At 37.7% G+C, this 15,986-nt stretch overlaps 2 protein-coding genes across 5 annotated transcripts in view; both read left to right on the forward strand.

Annotated features, from left to right (window-relative positions):
- LOC149020870 (mitochondrial import receptor subunit TOM9-2-like) overlaps window positions 1–15,986 on the forward strand; it is a 26,823-nt gene continuing 10,837 nt past the window's right edge. The window contains exons 1-4 of one of the 4 annotated variants that reach the window (XM_089149093.1): window positions 1–821; window positions 5,575–6,002; window positions 6,690–6,828; window positions 7,005–7,367. In XM_089149093.1, coding sequence (XP_089005219.1) covers window positions 393–803 — 411 coding nt within the window. In that variant the 5' untranslated portion in view covers window positions 1–392 and the 3' untranslated portion in view covers window positions 804–821; window positions 5,575–6,002; window positions 6,690–6,828; window positions 7,005–7,367. Of the gene's footprint in view, window positions 822–5,574; window positions 6,829–7,004; window positions 7,368–15,986 lie in introns of those variants that run through there. The other 3 variants (XM_089149092.1, XM_089149094.1, XM_089149095.1) reach the window with 3 other exon arrangements.
- Window positions 7,711–11,711, forward strand: LOC149020871 (protein PLASTID TRANSCRIPTIONALLY ACTIVE 16, chloroplastic-like). Its single transcript, XM_089150959.1, has 4 exons — window positions 7,711–7,732; window positions 10,161–10,449; window positions 10,551–10,620; window positions 10,700–11,711. The coding sequence occupies exons 1-4, from the start codon at window positions 7,711–7,713 to the stop codon at window positions 10,934–10,936; spliced, it is 618 nt and encodes a 205-aa protein (XP_089007085.1). The 3' UTR covers window positions 10,937–11,711.

Here is a 15,986-nt window from a genome sequence, read left to right on the forward strand (position 1 = left end):
TCTGCCCGAAGGTTTTTACAGGGTATAAGGCCGCTTGCTCTGTTATATCCCCTGCTTCTAAGCTGAGAAAATACAATCGATCTGGAAAGAATAAGAGCAATCAGGTTTTTAATAGCTTCAATGGTAAAGTATCGAATGCGCTAAAAAGCCCTCATGGGCATGCGGAAAATGGTCATTCCCGTTTAGCTTCTGGTCATTATTTGAGAAATGGGGATCTGGACGAAAATGGAGGGCATGGTGTGTCAAGGTGACATCCCAGATATAATTCCCTGCACAAGCATGATTCGGGGACTCTGTAAGTTGGGTAAGACTAAGAAGGCGGCTAGGGTTCTAGAGATTCTTGAAGTTTGAATCCAACAAATAAGTTTGGATTAAATCATGTGGGTTGTATAATGGTGAGGTTTCTCCGGTTCCAATCCAGAGGTACCGAAGCTTCTTATATTTCTTCATATCGCCAGGTCCGGTCTCTCTTGCACTCTCTCTCTCTCTCTCTCGGCATGGCGTCTCAAAACAGTAGGAGCAAAGGCAGCGATGATGGTACACTAACTCGGGTTTCCAGCACTAGTTCTCAATCCCCAGTGGTTTATCATGGAAAGAGAGTGGTCTCCGACGCAGCATTCGTCACAAAGAAGCTCCTCAAGAGTACCGGCAAAGCAGCCTGGATTGCAGGAACGACTTTCCTGATTCTGGTGGTTCCTCTTATCATAGAGACGGATAGAGAGCAGCAGTTGAACGACCTTGAAATGCAACAGGCCAGTTTGCTCGGAACCCCGCCACTTTCACATCCCTCTCCTCCCAAGTGATGATTTTGATCCTCCCAGGTCAGGGAAGCTTGCTCATCTATTGGGTTTCGTTGCATTATTCAGATTTAGTCTAGGTTTACTATGATTGTTTTCTGTATCGGGTTGATTAGGTGTTAGGGTTTTAGCTGTATTGTGGTGTATTCAATCTATACAGAAAGCAAATTTTCTAGGGTTTATTTATTTTTTCTGGTAACAGAATGAAATATTTGACTACTTTTTGGATTATGGGTTTGAATTATTTCACAATACTGCTTTCCTTTCCATGGAATATATGTCTGAGCAAAACGGAAGTAGTAATCCATATCCTTCTTGTTCATAATGACGCATCCGAATTGGTTAAGATCGTCGTTTACTTACCCAGTTTTGAAAGCTGCATATAGAAATATATATCTTTCAACACTAAGAGCTGTGGCAAAAGGAAATTCATACCCTAAATCAAATGCTCGATCCTTCCAGTTCTTCATTAGGATTAGCAGTCTAATTTAATTTAGAGAATGTTATCTTAGGGGAGTTTATTGAATCTACTATATTATATACAACTCCTTATTTGGATAATTCTAGGTATCAGCTAGAAAAGCAAGCCCATTTCTTGAGCATGTCGAAAACATTAATCAATCAAGAGGAGGAAGAAGTGGTGAGACATCTCATCTCTCTGTACTATAAAATACTCATTATTAATGATGTGCACTATTAGTAGAAAGGAACAATTTGTTCATCCCTTTGGCTTGTACTTTTGCGTGTCTACAGTCTTAGTGCATGTTTGTTCATTGTTGGTGTGATGAATATGGTTCTCCCTTGGTGGAGGGAATAAAAAAGAAAATATGTGTAAGCTATTGGACGTGCATGTGGGTTGTTTGTGAACCCTGAGAATCATGTCGGAGAAGTATAATTTGTCTTGTGGTCAAATATAAGTTGGGCTTTAAAGCTGGAAGCATTCAATTTAGCAAGTTCAGAGATTGGTAGGGTCTAAATTTCAATATAAAACAGTAGTTTTATCTATTAAAAATAAGGTTTCACATTGAATTTTGTAACAGAGCTTGAAATGAAGGAATTATAGGATTATAACCAATAAAGGAAGAACTTCAAATTTAGAAAATATACTACCAAAGTATTTGCAATCTAGGTTCTTCTTACTAGGGGCGGACGTTTGTTCAGTGGTTGGTGCAGTACTGCAGTGTGAGATCAAGGCATCGAAACAGCCTCTCAAAACACCCTCCCCCCCCCCCCAACACAATAAAAAAAAATAAAAAAAGAAAAAGGAAAAGAGAAAAGAAAGAAAAAGCTGCTGGGGTAAGGCTGCAATTCACCCCGCCCCCCACTCTACTTGTGCAGAAGCCTTCAGCATTGGGTTCACCATTTTCTTATTCTTCTTACTAGAATAGGTTTTAATCCAAGAATCCGGATCATCTCCTCGTCGGGGGAGCACAGAGTGCTCCCCGATGGCTTCCTGACCACAAAAACCAGTGGGTCCCACTGGTTTTTTTTTATTTATTTTTTCCTTCCAAAAAGTGTTTTTCACCGTGGGCCCCACTGATCTTTGTGGTTAGGAAGCGTCAGGGTCGCTGATCCGGATTCTTAATCCAAGCCATGATCTCTCTTATCTTACCGTCCCTTTATTTCCTGATGCTAACAACCTGTGCGGCACTGGTTTTCTGCCCCTTGCAAGGAATCCTAATCCATTATGTGCACATTTGCGTACAGATGGAATTACAGCCGGTGTAAGTCTGGATACATATTGAGTGTATGAGCCCAATATGTATACTGTTTCAGGGAGGTACCAATATTAATGTAAGACTAGATTAGGGTTGACCTAACCCCAGATACACCCATGAATCCAGTATAAAAAACTCTTGAGTAGAAACTTTAATTCTAACCAAAACAGTCCGTAATAACTGTGTAAAATTCAGGTCTGGTGTACATGAAAGTGAGGAGAACCCTTCCTCCAAATTTCAGTCAATTCCATTGGAGAGTTTGAGGTATGAAGGTGACACCAAGATAGAAGGTTATGGGATAACTTGCAAACCACCACTGTGTTTGGCTCCAAAGAGTGTAATCCTTGATGTGATACATCTTTGCTGCAAGTTCGGTTCAATTCTAGTGAGCAGCAGAGGAGATTTAAATCGTGATGAAACAAGAAAGTTAGGGCTCCAAAATAATGCAGCCAGCCACAAGGATCCAAAGTGGGATTGAGTGGGATCACACTCTTCAAAAGTCATGCTGGAACAGAACCCAATCTTCAATCCAAGGCTGGTTTGATTGCTGCAGGCAGCAGGATCGGAACAGGCAGCATAAATGTGCGCCGATTCTTCTGATGAGGATCAGCAGAAGCAGTTAAGAGCTTGAATGAAGAGTGTCTTCTGGGCTTCAGCAACAATTGTTTGCAATGTTGCAGTCACAAGTGATAGTATGGAAGAGGTTCAGTGGGTGTGAAAGGGAAGATCAGAGAAAAGGGGGGGCCTTTTCAGTGGCTTCAGCCTCCAATCAAAGCTATTACTTCTTTCTTTCATGTAACTTTTCGGTGGCTTCAGCCTATAGATTGGATAGCTTGAATTCAAATAGCTTTGATCCTAAAGTATGGTTTTCCTTATGGCGTACCAAAGTCTACCCTCCGATCTAGGTTCTTTGGAAAATTCTGCTACGAAAACTACCATCTTCAGATCTTTTGGTTAGAAAAGGTTGTAACGTTTGGGATATGTGTGCTCTTTGCAAACCCTCTATAGCCACCCCAGGTCACATCTTTTTTAAATGCCCTCTTAGTGAAAAGGTTTGGTTTCTTTTGTCTATTAACTGGTATGTTGGTAGACCATAGACCAACTCAAGAACACATTCAAGATTTATTGAGTTACTCAAGCTCCAACCAAGATTAAAGGAATTTCCTCATTGCTTTAATCTCCAACGCAACGTGGTTAATTTGAAAAAGTTTCAATTAAATATCTCATGGAAGAAATGCTTTGACAGCTCACCAAATTGTATATCTGTCTTAAATACAAGCAGTAGAATATGAAAATTTAATTTGGGCAGTACAACACCGAATAGGATCTGCAGTCTATCTCATATAAAATGAGATCCTCTTATCAGTAGCTGGTTCAAAATAAATGTCGATAGTTCATCTTAGAAGCCAGGTAATATCATTCAAGCTGGGTATGGAGGAGTGCCCTTGAATAATATATCATAACATGAAACCTGCTTTTATGACTCTATAGCCATTATTCTGCTGAACTTTCTTATCAAATTTGAGGACATATAAACCAATTGTGTCCCGAATCATTGAATCCCCTACATGTTTTATTTGATATTCCTATGCCAACATTCCCTTAGAATCATTTTTATCAAATCATATACATCATAATGAAAATACTAATAAATTGATACTTGGTTTTGATTGATGCAAAACTGTGGTTGTTGACACTAATTTGCTCTTTATAAAACTACAACTATTGTCTAAGATCTCAATATGCTACACTATTTATAAAAATAAGTAGATTAATAAGTATGTTTTCCAAAATGCAACTAAATATTTGAAGAAAAAAAAATGCTTAATGTTATATAGGAAATCACAAAACACGTGCATATGCACGTGCGTTTTTACTAGTTAAAAAAAATATCCGTTAAATGAATTAGGAAACCAGCTGTTCCTTTTCTCTCTTGATCTGAAAGAGGAATCCACGTGTTCAACGTCATATCCTTTTGTTAAATAGATGTCAAAATCAGTGCATTTCAAGCTTCAACACTGGCTCTCTAAAAAAGGGCGTACCCAGTGCCGAAGCTCCCACACTGTGGGCTCTGGGGAAGGGACTTTCTAGGCAGCCTTACCCCTGCTTTTTCTTTGCAGAGAGGCTGATTCGAACCCACAACCTCCAGCGCACAATGGAGAGACTCCACCATTGTGCCAGGCCTGCCCTTCCAACACTGGCTCTCTCTTTACCAAAAAAAACACTGGCTCTCTTATTTCTCATTTTTTTAACTTAAAAAAATAGAAACTACTAATTCTGTCTTTCCAAAAAAACATGATGGGTTTATCTGCACTTGATGTGACAGGTGGTTTTATCCAGGTCAGCTCCTTTCTTCCCTTCTCTACCAAAGTAGATTTTAATATTTTAAAATTTTGAAAAAAAAAAAGGGGAAAAAACCCACAACAGTAACATCAAGTTTTTAGTCTGTGATCAACTCTGAAGCTTAGAAGGAAAGAAAGAACTCAGGAACTTTGATCATTGCTACTCTGCATTATTTTATTGTTTCAGACATGATTGACAACTCCACTGGTCTTTCTAGACTCAACTATTTGGAAGAGTGTGATACTAATTAAGGGGAAAATCAAAGAAAGTGAAGTAGAGCGAGAGAACCGGAGAATGGAGAGAAAGTGCAGCGCTTTACTTCTTTGCAGCCTTCGCCTTTGGTGCTGAACGTTGTAGAAGTACGGTAAGCATAGCCACAGTAAGTAGGTTCAACATGGAACGTACTAGGTTCAGGTTCCACCATTGGTTTTGTAAAAGTATCTTAGGTTGTAATTTAGGACCGACTACTACCTCCTGATTTTCTAAACTGATATGATTGAAGTTCGAATTTACTTTAAATACTCCTAAAAGTCTACATCTAATTTATGTTGAATAAGATTATGGATTTCTGGCTTATAGTTCCCTTACTGTGGTGATTCATTATGTTGATTAGTGGTGATTCCATGGCTATATCCCCGTACTTATCTTCTTTATTTTCAGCCTCTATTGTGCATTGTTATTGTGTACTTCTAAGCCTGTTTTTCCATCTTGTACAGACACAGTTTTCCGTGTCCGATGCAGAGGCATAGGAATTTGACTGCGGAATTCCAAATTAGAAGCTGCACATTCCTTGGACTGAAAAAAGCAACTTATGGCAGAACCCAGGTGACTGTTTTCCAGTTTCCTTGCAAAAGAACCTCAAACGGGTACCGAAATCAATGGAAAGTTGTATTGGGTGTAAGACCATATGTTCCAAAGTCGAGAGAGCTTGAAGAATTCAAAGTCAGATGGAAAAGAAGGTTTTATTCATCAAGCAAGTCATATAGAGAAATATCTGAACCAGGTCTCTATGGGTCATTGACATATGATACAGTTTGTGCACTAGCTATGGCTGTAGAGAGAGACTTGGAACATTGGAGAGCATCTACACATGAGATCCAGCTACTGTGGTGTCTGGGAGGGGCAAATACAATTCAGTTTCAAGGTTTGAGACCCACGACCAGAACCAATAGGTTGTAATAGTGCAAATTAACTGCTCTGAAAATGGCTCTTTAACACACAGCAGATGACCCAAACTTGTCCATATAACTTAAAAACATCGATGCATTCTTCCTTGCCCCATCCCTCTTTTCTCTGTTTTGGTTAAAACTAAAGTTGTCGAGCTTTTCCCACTTTAAAGGATATAAGGTAAGACCTTTATTTTATTTTTATTTATTGTTATTATTTTTTAATGTTGTATGTCTTGGTAGTTACTAGATAAGGCTCTAGCAGATCTGTTTTGTTAATTTCTGCATCTCAGTTATTGGGGTTTTTGGTGATCATTGGTTTGCAAAGTGGAAAAATGAAAACGAAACAAAATAAACCAAACTTTGAACTCTCCCTGCTATTGTTCCTACTTTTTTATGTTTTACATAATAGAGACAGAATAGTTCAACAACTAAAGAAATATGTGCATGTGTTTACTGTCAGTCACTCAACATATGTTAGCTACCTTTAGTCTAAGCTGCTAACTTCCTAAGGTTAGCATTGAGAACGTGGTCCATAGTAATATGTCAAGAGAAGATTTTGCATCTGCCATCTTGTTTCATTGAGGATGTGTCCAAATACTGTCAGTCCTCATATGGTTCTTTTTGGTTGAATGAATCTTAAACGATTCCTTATTCTGATACAGATGTAGCATGTCCTATTATCAAGGGGTAGAATTTGATTACATGGATAACGAAGGAGATGTGGCTGATGTTGTGGATGAGCTGGATGAAGAGTAGTATGACAGAGATGATGTTGAAGCACAGGTCAATGACCATGATATGGTTGGTTTTCCCATACTTGGCTTCCATATTATTTTTGACCATGATAGTATTGACTATCATTTTATACCCACCGCTTTGATGCTTATCCTTCTCCAAAACAGAACATGTTTCTGAGAAAATTTGAAATAATAGGCCTAATGTTCTCTCTCTACCTGTTGGTATCTCGAATTTCACAGCTTAGAAGGGAAATTCATAAATCTTCTACACAAGCTAGGAGAGGAAGAGATATTCAGGAAACCCCATAGAATAGATTGAAATATGACAAGAGAGAAATACAGGCAAACAATGTGGAAACAGTACGAGATTTTTGAAACTGTCCCTTCATCTGGTAAAATCCTCAACAAGATTATATACTATTCTTTGTAAGGTTGTCTTTGCTCTAGAGTATCTTTGTTATTTGACTGGCACATCTTCTTTCAAGGTGCTGACAACGGAACCTTAAAACCATTCGCTCAAGCGAATCCATGGAGAAGCGTGGAAACTACTATGAATTTAAGCACAATACAAGGCTGGTCAAGCCCACTGTTCTACGTTTTTACGTTAGTTAGTTTCTTTCTCAAGTTTCATGATTGTAATTGTGGGTGTGCATGTGTGCTTATTTTTGTGCTTTACAAAATTTACATACTATGTGATTAATTTTATGGAAGGAATAATGCGCCTACTCATCATATCAATTTCTTTAAACTTGGAATCTATTCGTCCCTGAAGCAATAGTTCTTGATATTTCTTTTTCGAGTTGGATCGATATTCACTTGCTATGTTAGATTCTTATATTCTAATAATAGCTCCTGATATTTCTTTCTCAAGTCAGATTCTTATATTCTAATTTCAAATTAATAGCTATGTGTAATTTATTCTGCTTCCTGATGTTTGCTGAATAACATGGCAGCTATAAGAACCTGCTGTAAGCTCTTTTTTCTGTGATAAAATATGTTTTGCCTTATTGATGTCATTTTCTTGTCATGTTCTTCTAATTGAAATTTCATCTATGAATTTTCACTCACTTCCCTTGTAGATTTATTTCATGTCCATGGTGATATTGTACACTTATGTCAACCTTAGATCGAGAACTGAATGAGATCTTGGTCCAACTTGGTTTCTTGGCTGATCAATTAAGTTGGGCTCCAATACCAAGTTCTCAAGGACACAAACCATTTTCTTGACTCTGCTGTGTGTGTTGCTGTTGTTCTTGCTCAACAAGGTCATATGTGATGTTTAGTTGTTTCTCTTGACTTGCTTTGATAAATATTTGAAGACTGAGTGTTTCCTCTTGAGAATATTTGAAGACTGAGCGTTTCCTTTCTCCGTTTGGTCTCACATAAGAGAATTTCTCCGTTTCTTAAGTCAATCCTCAAGGATTATAGTGTGCAAATGTGCACTTTGACTATAGGCTGACAATGGTTCAGTTACTCCACAGGAAAATAATCTTCCTACTTTCCTCTCAATATTGGAGCAAGGGGATGAACACCTCACCCGTTTTTCTCTCTTTCTAATTTTTATTAACACTGCGTTATCTTTTTATTTCCCTCAGAAGCCATGGGTTTTACAATTTGGATTTCCCCGCATCTGCACTACTTTAGATCTTTTCCCTGTCTCTCTATGGTTGGTACACTTTGAATCAGTGGAGTCCATCCATGTAAAGATTATGTGTACGTTGAGTGTTGATCTTAGTGACTAGTGCTCCATTGCCAGTGACTTGACAATTACGAAAGTGTACGCGTACCTACAAACTGCTTTTTGAAAGAATTTATTAATAAAATGGTTTTGCAAATTTGTGTTTATTTATTAGTAAAAATTTTGTCTATTTTCTTCTCTATTTTTTGCAAAACCAATTTGTTTTGTTTTATTAATGGCAGTTTTGTAATTTTGTTCCCTAATTCTTTTGGGGGGCTTTCTAGTAATTGGCAAGGTAAGCTTTAAGGGCATTCTGGATATGAGCATTAGTGGGCTAGCATCTCACTTAGGGTGGACTTTATGGCTGGTCATCTCCACCCTAGAGATATATAAATCTCAAAGTCACACATGCAAAGGGATAATAATTATTTTCAGAAGCTCAAAATACCAAGTGATGGTATAGCTGTCCAGCTGGGGTGAGCACCCTGATTGCTTGTGAGATCCTTGGAATCAAACGCATTTCTTATTGTGGTTTTAATCTTCAAGTCTCATCCTTCACTTTTCCTACGGTGGTGCTAGATTTTCTTTTTCATTTTATATCTTCTCTACAAGGTTGGAATTTATCTTCGAAGAGGTATGTTAATTCTATCATGAGTTTGTCAAATAGTAATTTCTTATTTTGTAGATTAATTCTTCTTGATTATCTCTTTTAGCTAGTTTTTCTAATAGCACAAGCAAGATGGCTCTGCATAGTTCTTTTTTGAGCAAATTGCACTGGCACCCCAAAATGGAAGCATTAAAGCACTGACACCCCACTTTATGTTTAAAAAACACAAACACCCCAATTCAATAAACACACTAGTCCATTCAGTTAGTGAAACTGTCAATCCACTGTTAAATTTTTTTTAATTCCAAAAATACCCTTGTCCTCAGTTTGTTTCTCTCTCTCTCTCTCTCTCTCTCTCTTTCTTCTTCTTCTCCTTCAACTTCAGCGCTTGATCTCGATACAGATCACCGGAGCGGCCAAGTCTCGAGTTCTCGCAGTTTCGGCGCCGGGTGCTTCGGGGAGTGGAGCTCGCATTTCAACGCGTTGAAGGGGTGGTGAAGACGGAGGTTGGATATTCACAGGGTCACGTTCCAGATCCCTCATACGAACTGGTTTGCAGCGGAACCACCAACCATGCCGAGATCGTCAAGGTTCAATTCGATCCCGCTGTGTGCCTCTGCACCACTCTTCTCTCTGTTTTCTGGTCTCGCCATGATCCTACTACTTTGAATTGCCAGCCTCAAACTCGCCGTTAGCAGCCCCAAATTCGACCTGGCAAACGTCCACCTCATTCCGGTGTCGCTCCAGGCAGGAGTTATCACCCGTGCGGTGGACTATACCTGGTAGCTTCTCTGTGCACACCGGCATCTCGAGCTTGATGGCCTTCCCTTGTCGCAAGTAAGCCCCAATTTCATCTCTAAACTTCTAATTTCTCTTCTCTCCTCCATGCGCACAATTATGGATTCAATTTTGAATAGCAGATCTTTTTATGAACATTAAATTTCCCAGATCTTTTTCTGTTCTGTTTCTTTTTCATTTCAATTCCATTTTCTTTGTACAAGGAGACATGGATGATAATTGAGAGATCTCTAATCCCATATTCCCACCTCCGTTTCGATCTGATTTTTCTTTCGATGGTCAATGAAACTACCGAAAACTTCCTGATGTGGAGCCAAGTTGGCCGGAGTTGGCCATGTCGCCATTGCATACGAGGGTAGATCAATTTCAGGGCGATCGTCGACTTACAACTTTTTGGACGGCATTTCATCTTTCTTCGGAAACATCTTTTCCCCCCAATCGCAGCCATTGACGGTGGCAGAGTTCTTGCAAGAGGTGGTTCAGACGGACGTTGCTTATACCCTAATCAAGACTAGCCTCACAGAGGATTTCTCCCCTGAGAGTTCCTACAATCTCGTCGTCTCAGCCGAAGGGGTCTCCGGAGCCAACGACCTCAAAATAATGTAATAAACATGGAATTTATATTCGTTTTTGCTTCTTTTTTTCCTATAAAATGTATATGCATCATCTCTGCTAATAGAGTAATATTTGGTCCAGTAGGTAGCCAAGTCACAGCTAGCTATAAGTCGCTTATAGCTGATGTATTGTCCAATACAGCCATGGCGGAGAATAAGGTAAAGTGTTGAGACACATGCGTTTGATCTCCACTTTCAAAGGATTGGATTGCTTGAGCTAATTCAGATTAGTTTTCAGGTGGTTCAAGTGTCTACGGATCCATCAGCGCCACAGAAATCCATAGCTGAGCTGTTGGGTGCGATACCTGAGGATGGAAGGAGGAAAGCGTATGCAGAAGATTTGGCAAAGGCCAAGGCAGAGGAAGAGGCGATATTGGCGAGTGAAAAGGCACGAGAAGCTGCAGAGCCTGCAAAGAAGCTACAAGATGAGGTGAAGAAGTTGTCACAGCGAAACTACCGATTTTCGGCGAAATAATGTTCCTTGCCTCCAACCTGAAGAGATTGCGAGCAGGGTGCGAAAATCGCTGATGCAGAACCCTCCATCAACGCCGCTGCTACCCTGTTTCTTTCTCTCTTTCTTTCTTCTTCTTCTTCTCCTTCAACATCGTTTGAGCACTGCCGCTGCTACTCCTTCTCCTTCAACGTCGTTTGATTCGCCGGAAAATGGTTTCGATTTTCCAACGATTTAACCAGTTTTTCGTTCCTTAATAGTCAAGGGTATAATAGTCTTTCTAAAAATATGACTAATCAATTAATAATCATTCTAACAGAATAGGACCTATGTGTTTTTTAAACATAAAGTGGGGTGTCAGTGTTTTTAGGCTTTCATTTTGGGGTGCCCATGCAATTTGCTCTTATTTTTATATGAACAGTTCTTGTTTAACTTTGAAAGATTCCTTGTTTTTATCCAAAGTTAAATTGTTTTGACCTTTGGTTTTTTGTTTGTTGGTTAAAAGAGAGATCCCAAAAGTCATACGTATGGGAAGATGAAAGAGTAAATTTAAAATTTAGTTGATTCAATGTTTTGTCATTTAGTGTAATAAATGCTCTATTGGAATTTGAAAATAGTTGTTTAATGAAAAGTTTATTCCTTTCTTGAGAAATGAAAGGTTTCTTCACTTACATAAATCATCAAAATTGACTCATTATTGTCTAGCCACCTTATTGGCTTGAGTCAAGCCAAGCCAAGCCATTAAGGTTAATTGGCTCAAGCCAAATTGATATTTTTAAAGCCATATTTATGTGTATGACTCAAGCCATAATATTCCTGTTTTTTTGCTTATATTAATTCTTTTGCATAAATTGAATTTATATTGTTCCTACTTCAATTGTTAATAAAATCATAAATTATATTTGATTTATAAATTGTTGTATTGATTAGTTTGAGTGGGAGCATGGATTTGAGCATTTAGATATATGAGTTTTGTATGTTTTATCAATTGTCCAATGCTTAGACATGATGACACCCATCGGTTAATCACATGGATGAGCTAGGTAGGATTATTGATAAGTTTATCATTCTTGTATGTCGATGCCCATCGGATAAGACATGTACGAATGATAATTTTCTTTTGTTTTTCCCTTATCGAATTTTTCCTTACGCCCATCAGATACGGGAAAAGTTTGAGACATCTAAAGACTTGGGATTGCCACATGTGTCCAATGTTAATGTTATAGTTTTGTGCAAGTGGGTCATGGTCTCCTCATTATGTTACATGTTATATAACAGATGGCCGGTTCTTCTAGCTTTCTGAATATGTCTGATATCATGAAAAATTGCATCTTGACTGGACCCAATTATGCTGAGTGGAAGCGTAGAATTGACTTGTTTATTGGATTCTACAATTACTCTGTATTAAAAATGATTGTTCTGCTATGCCTGGTGTCAAATCTTCTAAAGACTGCAAAGGCTGCTTATAAGTTCTGGATTGAGGCTGATAATAAAGTGAAGTATCTGATGTTGGGTTATATGATGGATTCTCTTCTGGTGGGTTATATCAATAGTCCCTTTGCTAAGGTTATTTTAGATAGTCTTGAATTGAAGTTTGGTAAGAAATTTAGCCAACACATTGAGGGTTTATGGGAGAAATTTACTAGAACTAAATTATCTGAAGATGGAGATGCTAGAGAACATGTGAACAATATGACTGCAGTAGCTGATGAATTAGCTTTGCAGGGAAGACCAGTTGATAAAACTAAGATTTCTACAATCCTATCCTCTTTGCCTGATTCTTATGAAACTGTGAGAAAAATCTATTTTGTGTCTGGGTTAAGTTGGACTGTAGATGATCTTTTATCCAAGGTTACTGGTCATGAAGATGCTAAATTGAGGAAGAAAGATTTTGCAATTCATGCTGTTGAAGAAAAGGTTGATAAGCCCAATAATTCAAAGAAATACCAGAAGAGGCTTAACAACAAGAGGCATAATTGGCAAAAGAATAAGAGAACTAATGTGAGACAGGATATTGAATTTAAGTCAAGGCAAGTTGTTTGCTATTTTTGCAAGAAGCCTAGACATAAAAAGTCTCAATGTTACTCTTTTTTGAGGTCTAATGGTAAGCAACCTCAAGGTATGTTTGCAACCTTGATCCTAGATGAAATTAACACTACAATTATTAAATCTGGATCTTGGTGGGCTGATTCTGGAGCAACTGCGCATGTTTCCAATACCTTGCAGGGGTTCAAGGAGCTAAAGAGAATCTATTAGAAAAACTAGCTAAAAAGAGAGAATCAAGAAGAATTAATTTACAAAATAAGAAATTACTATTTGACAAACTCATGATAGAATTAACATACCTCTTTGAAGATAAGTTCCAACCTTGTAGAGATGATATAAGAATAAAAGAAGATCTAACACCACTGTAGCAAAAGTGAAGGATGAGACTTGAAGATAAACACCACAATAAGAAACACGTTCGATGCCAAGGATCTCACAAGCAATCAGGGTGCTCACCCCAGCTGGACAGGTATACCATTACTTGGTATTTTGAGCTTCTGAAAATAATTCTGACAGAACTTTCTAAGATAAACACCTTCTTTGGCAGCTGCATTTAAAGCAATATATTCAGCTTCCATTGTTGACTAAGCAACACATTCTTGTTTTTTACTTTTCCAAGCAATAACACCACCACCCAAAGTGAACACATAGCCAGAGGTTGATTTTCTGCTATCAACACACCCTTGATAATTAGAATCTGAATATCCAATGAGGTCAAGCTTATCAGAATGATAAGCCAATCTAAAGCCTTTCGTTCGCTTAAGATACCTCATTATCCATTGCACATCAACCCAATGCATTCTCCCAGGATTACTTTGGAAACGATTGATAATGCCAACTGCAAATGCTATGTCTGGACGAGTACAAATCATTGCATACATCAAGGTTCCTACAGCAGATGCATAAGGAAATAATGAATCATTCAATTTGACATTCTTAGACTTAGGACTATCTTCCTTAGAAAGAGGACTAAGATAGTTTTAAGGAATTTTTCCATTCAAGCAGTTAGTCATATGAAACCTACTTAGTAAGGTATCAATATACTTTTCTTGAGATAAACTCAAAGTTCTATTTTAACGCTCTCGCTCAATTTTGATACCTAACATTCAAATCTTTCATCACATAAATGCAAGCTTCAGTAGTGTTTTGGATAAAACCAAAACTAGAAGCTGCAATATGAAACCTTAAATTCCATTGCCTTGAAGCTTGTTTTAAACCATAAATAGATTTCTCTAACTTGCATACTTTTCCTTCATTTCCTTTTGAAACAAAACCTTCAGGTTGTTTCAAGAAAATGTCTTCATCAATATTCCCATTCAAGAATGTTGTTTTCATATTCATTTGATAAAGTTCAAAATCAAAATATGCAACCAACGCCAAAATGCACGGATAGATTGAATTCGCACAACAGGAGAAATAGTTTCAGTGTAATCAATCCCATACTCTTGAGTGTAGCCTTTAGCAACAAGTCTAGCTTTAAACTTTTCAATATTACCATTCATATCCTTCTTTCTTTTGAATATCCATTTGCAACCCACAATTTTGGTATTCATTGGATTATTAACTAACTTCCACACACCATTCTTATTCATAGAATCAATTTCATCTTGCATAGCAGTAATCCAATGATGACAATCAATATCTGACATAGCTTGAGAGTAGGTCACTGGATCTTCAACAACTTCATTTACACTAACTCTTTCAAAAGTTTCACCTGAATAAACATAATAATCTGACACATATGGAGCTCTAGAAATCCTTTCGCTTCTTCTAATTAGAGGAGAAGGTTCCTTACGATTCTTTGGACTTGATGAAACAATAGGATCTATGGACTCATCACCCAAACTGTTTTGGTGATCTTCAACACCTTCTTCCAACTCTTCCAAAACTCTTTTGTCAGAATCAAAATTGCTCCCACTATCAAAACGATCTTCTAAAAAGGTAACATTTCTACTTTCAATTATAACTTGATTATCAAGATCATATAACTTATAACCTTTGGAAAGCAACTTGTTCCTATGTTGATCAGGAATGAGAACATGACCAATGCACCCCCACACTCGAATGTGAGCAATACTGGCTTCTTTTCCTTAAAAGGACTTATATGGTGTAGAATCTATAGCTTTGGTGGGAACTCTATTTAGTATATACATAGCAGTATACAAAGATTCTCCCAAAAAGAAGTAGGCAAATTATCTCTAGCCATCATAGATCTAACCATATCAAGCAAAGTCCTATTACGCCTTTTTGCAATGCCATTAGCTTCTGGGGTATGAGGAGGAGTTCTAAAATGTCTTGCCACTTTCTTCACAATACTTCTCAAATTCATCAGATAGATATTCTCCATCTCTATCTGAATGAATTGACTTAATCATTTCTCCTGTCGACTTTTCAACTTCAAGTTGAAATATTTTGAAAAAGTCTAAAGCCTCAGATTTATGTTTCATAAGATATACAAAACCAAATCTGGAAAAATCATCAGTAAAAGTTATGAAGTAACGAAATCCTCCTCTTGCAATGATGTTCATAGGTCCACATACATCAACATGAACTTTTTCTAAAATATGGGAACACCTTTCACCTTGGATAAAAGATCATTTACAGTCCAACTTAACCCAAACACAAAATAGATTTGTCTCATTGTTTTATAAGAATCAGACAAAGAAGATAGGATTGTAGAAATCTTAGTTTTATCATCAACTGGTCTTCCTTGCAAAGCTAATTCATCAACTACTGCAATCATATTATTCACATGTTCTCTAGCATCTCCATCTTCAGATAATTTAGTTCTAATAAATTTCTCCCACAAAACCTCAATGTGTTGGCTAGATTTCTTACCAAACTTCAATTCAAGACTACCTAAAATAGCCTTAGCAAAGGGACTATTCATGTAACCCACCATAAGAAAATCCATCATATAACCCAACATCAGATACTTCACTTTATTAACAGCCTCAATCCAGAACTTATAAGCATCCTTTACAGTCTTAGAAGATTGGGTACTAGGCATAGAAGGACTATTCTCTTT

This window comes from Hakea prostrata, chromosome 3, assembly GCF_041222555.1.
Source record: "Hakea prostrata isolate BN-2017 chromosome 3, UWA_Hpros_2, whole genome shotgun sequence".
Taxonomy (NCBI): domain Eukaryota; kingdom Viridiplantae; phylum Streptophyta; class Magnoliopsida; order Proteales; family Proteaceae; genus Hakea; species Hakea prostrata.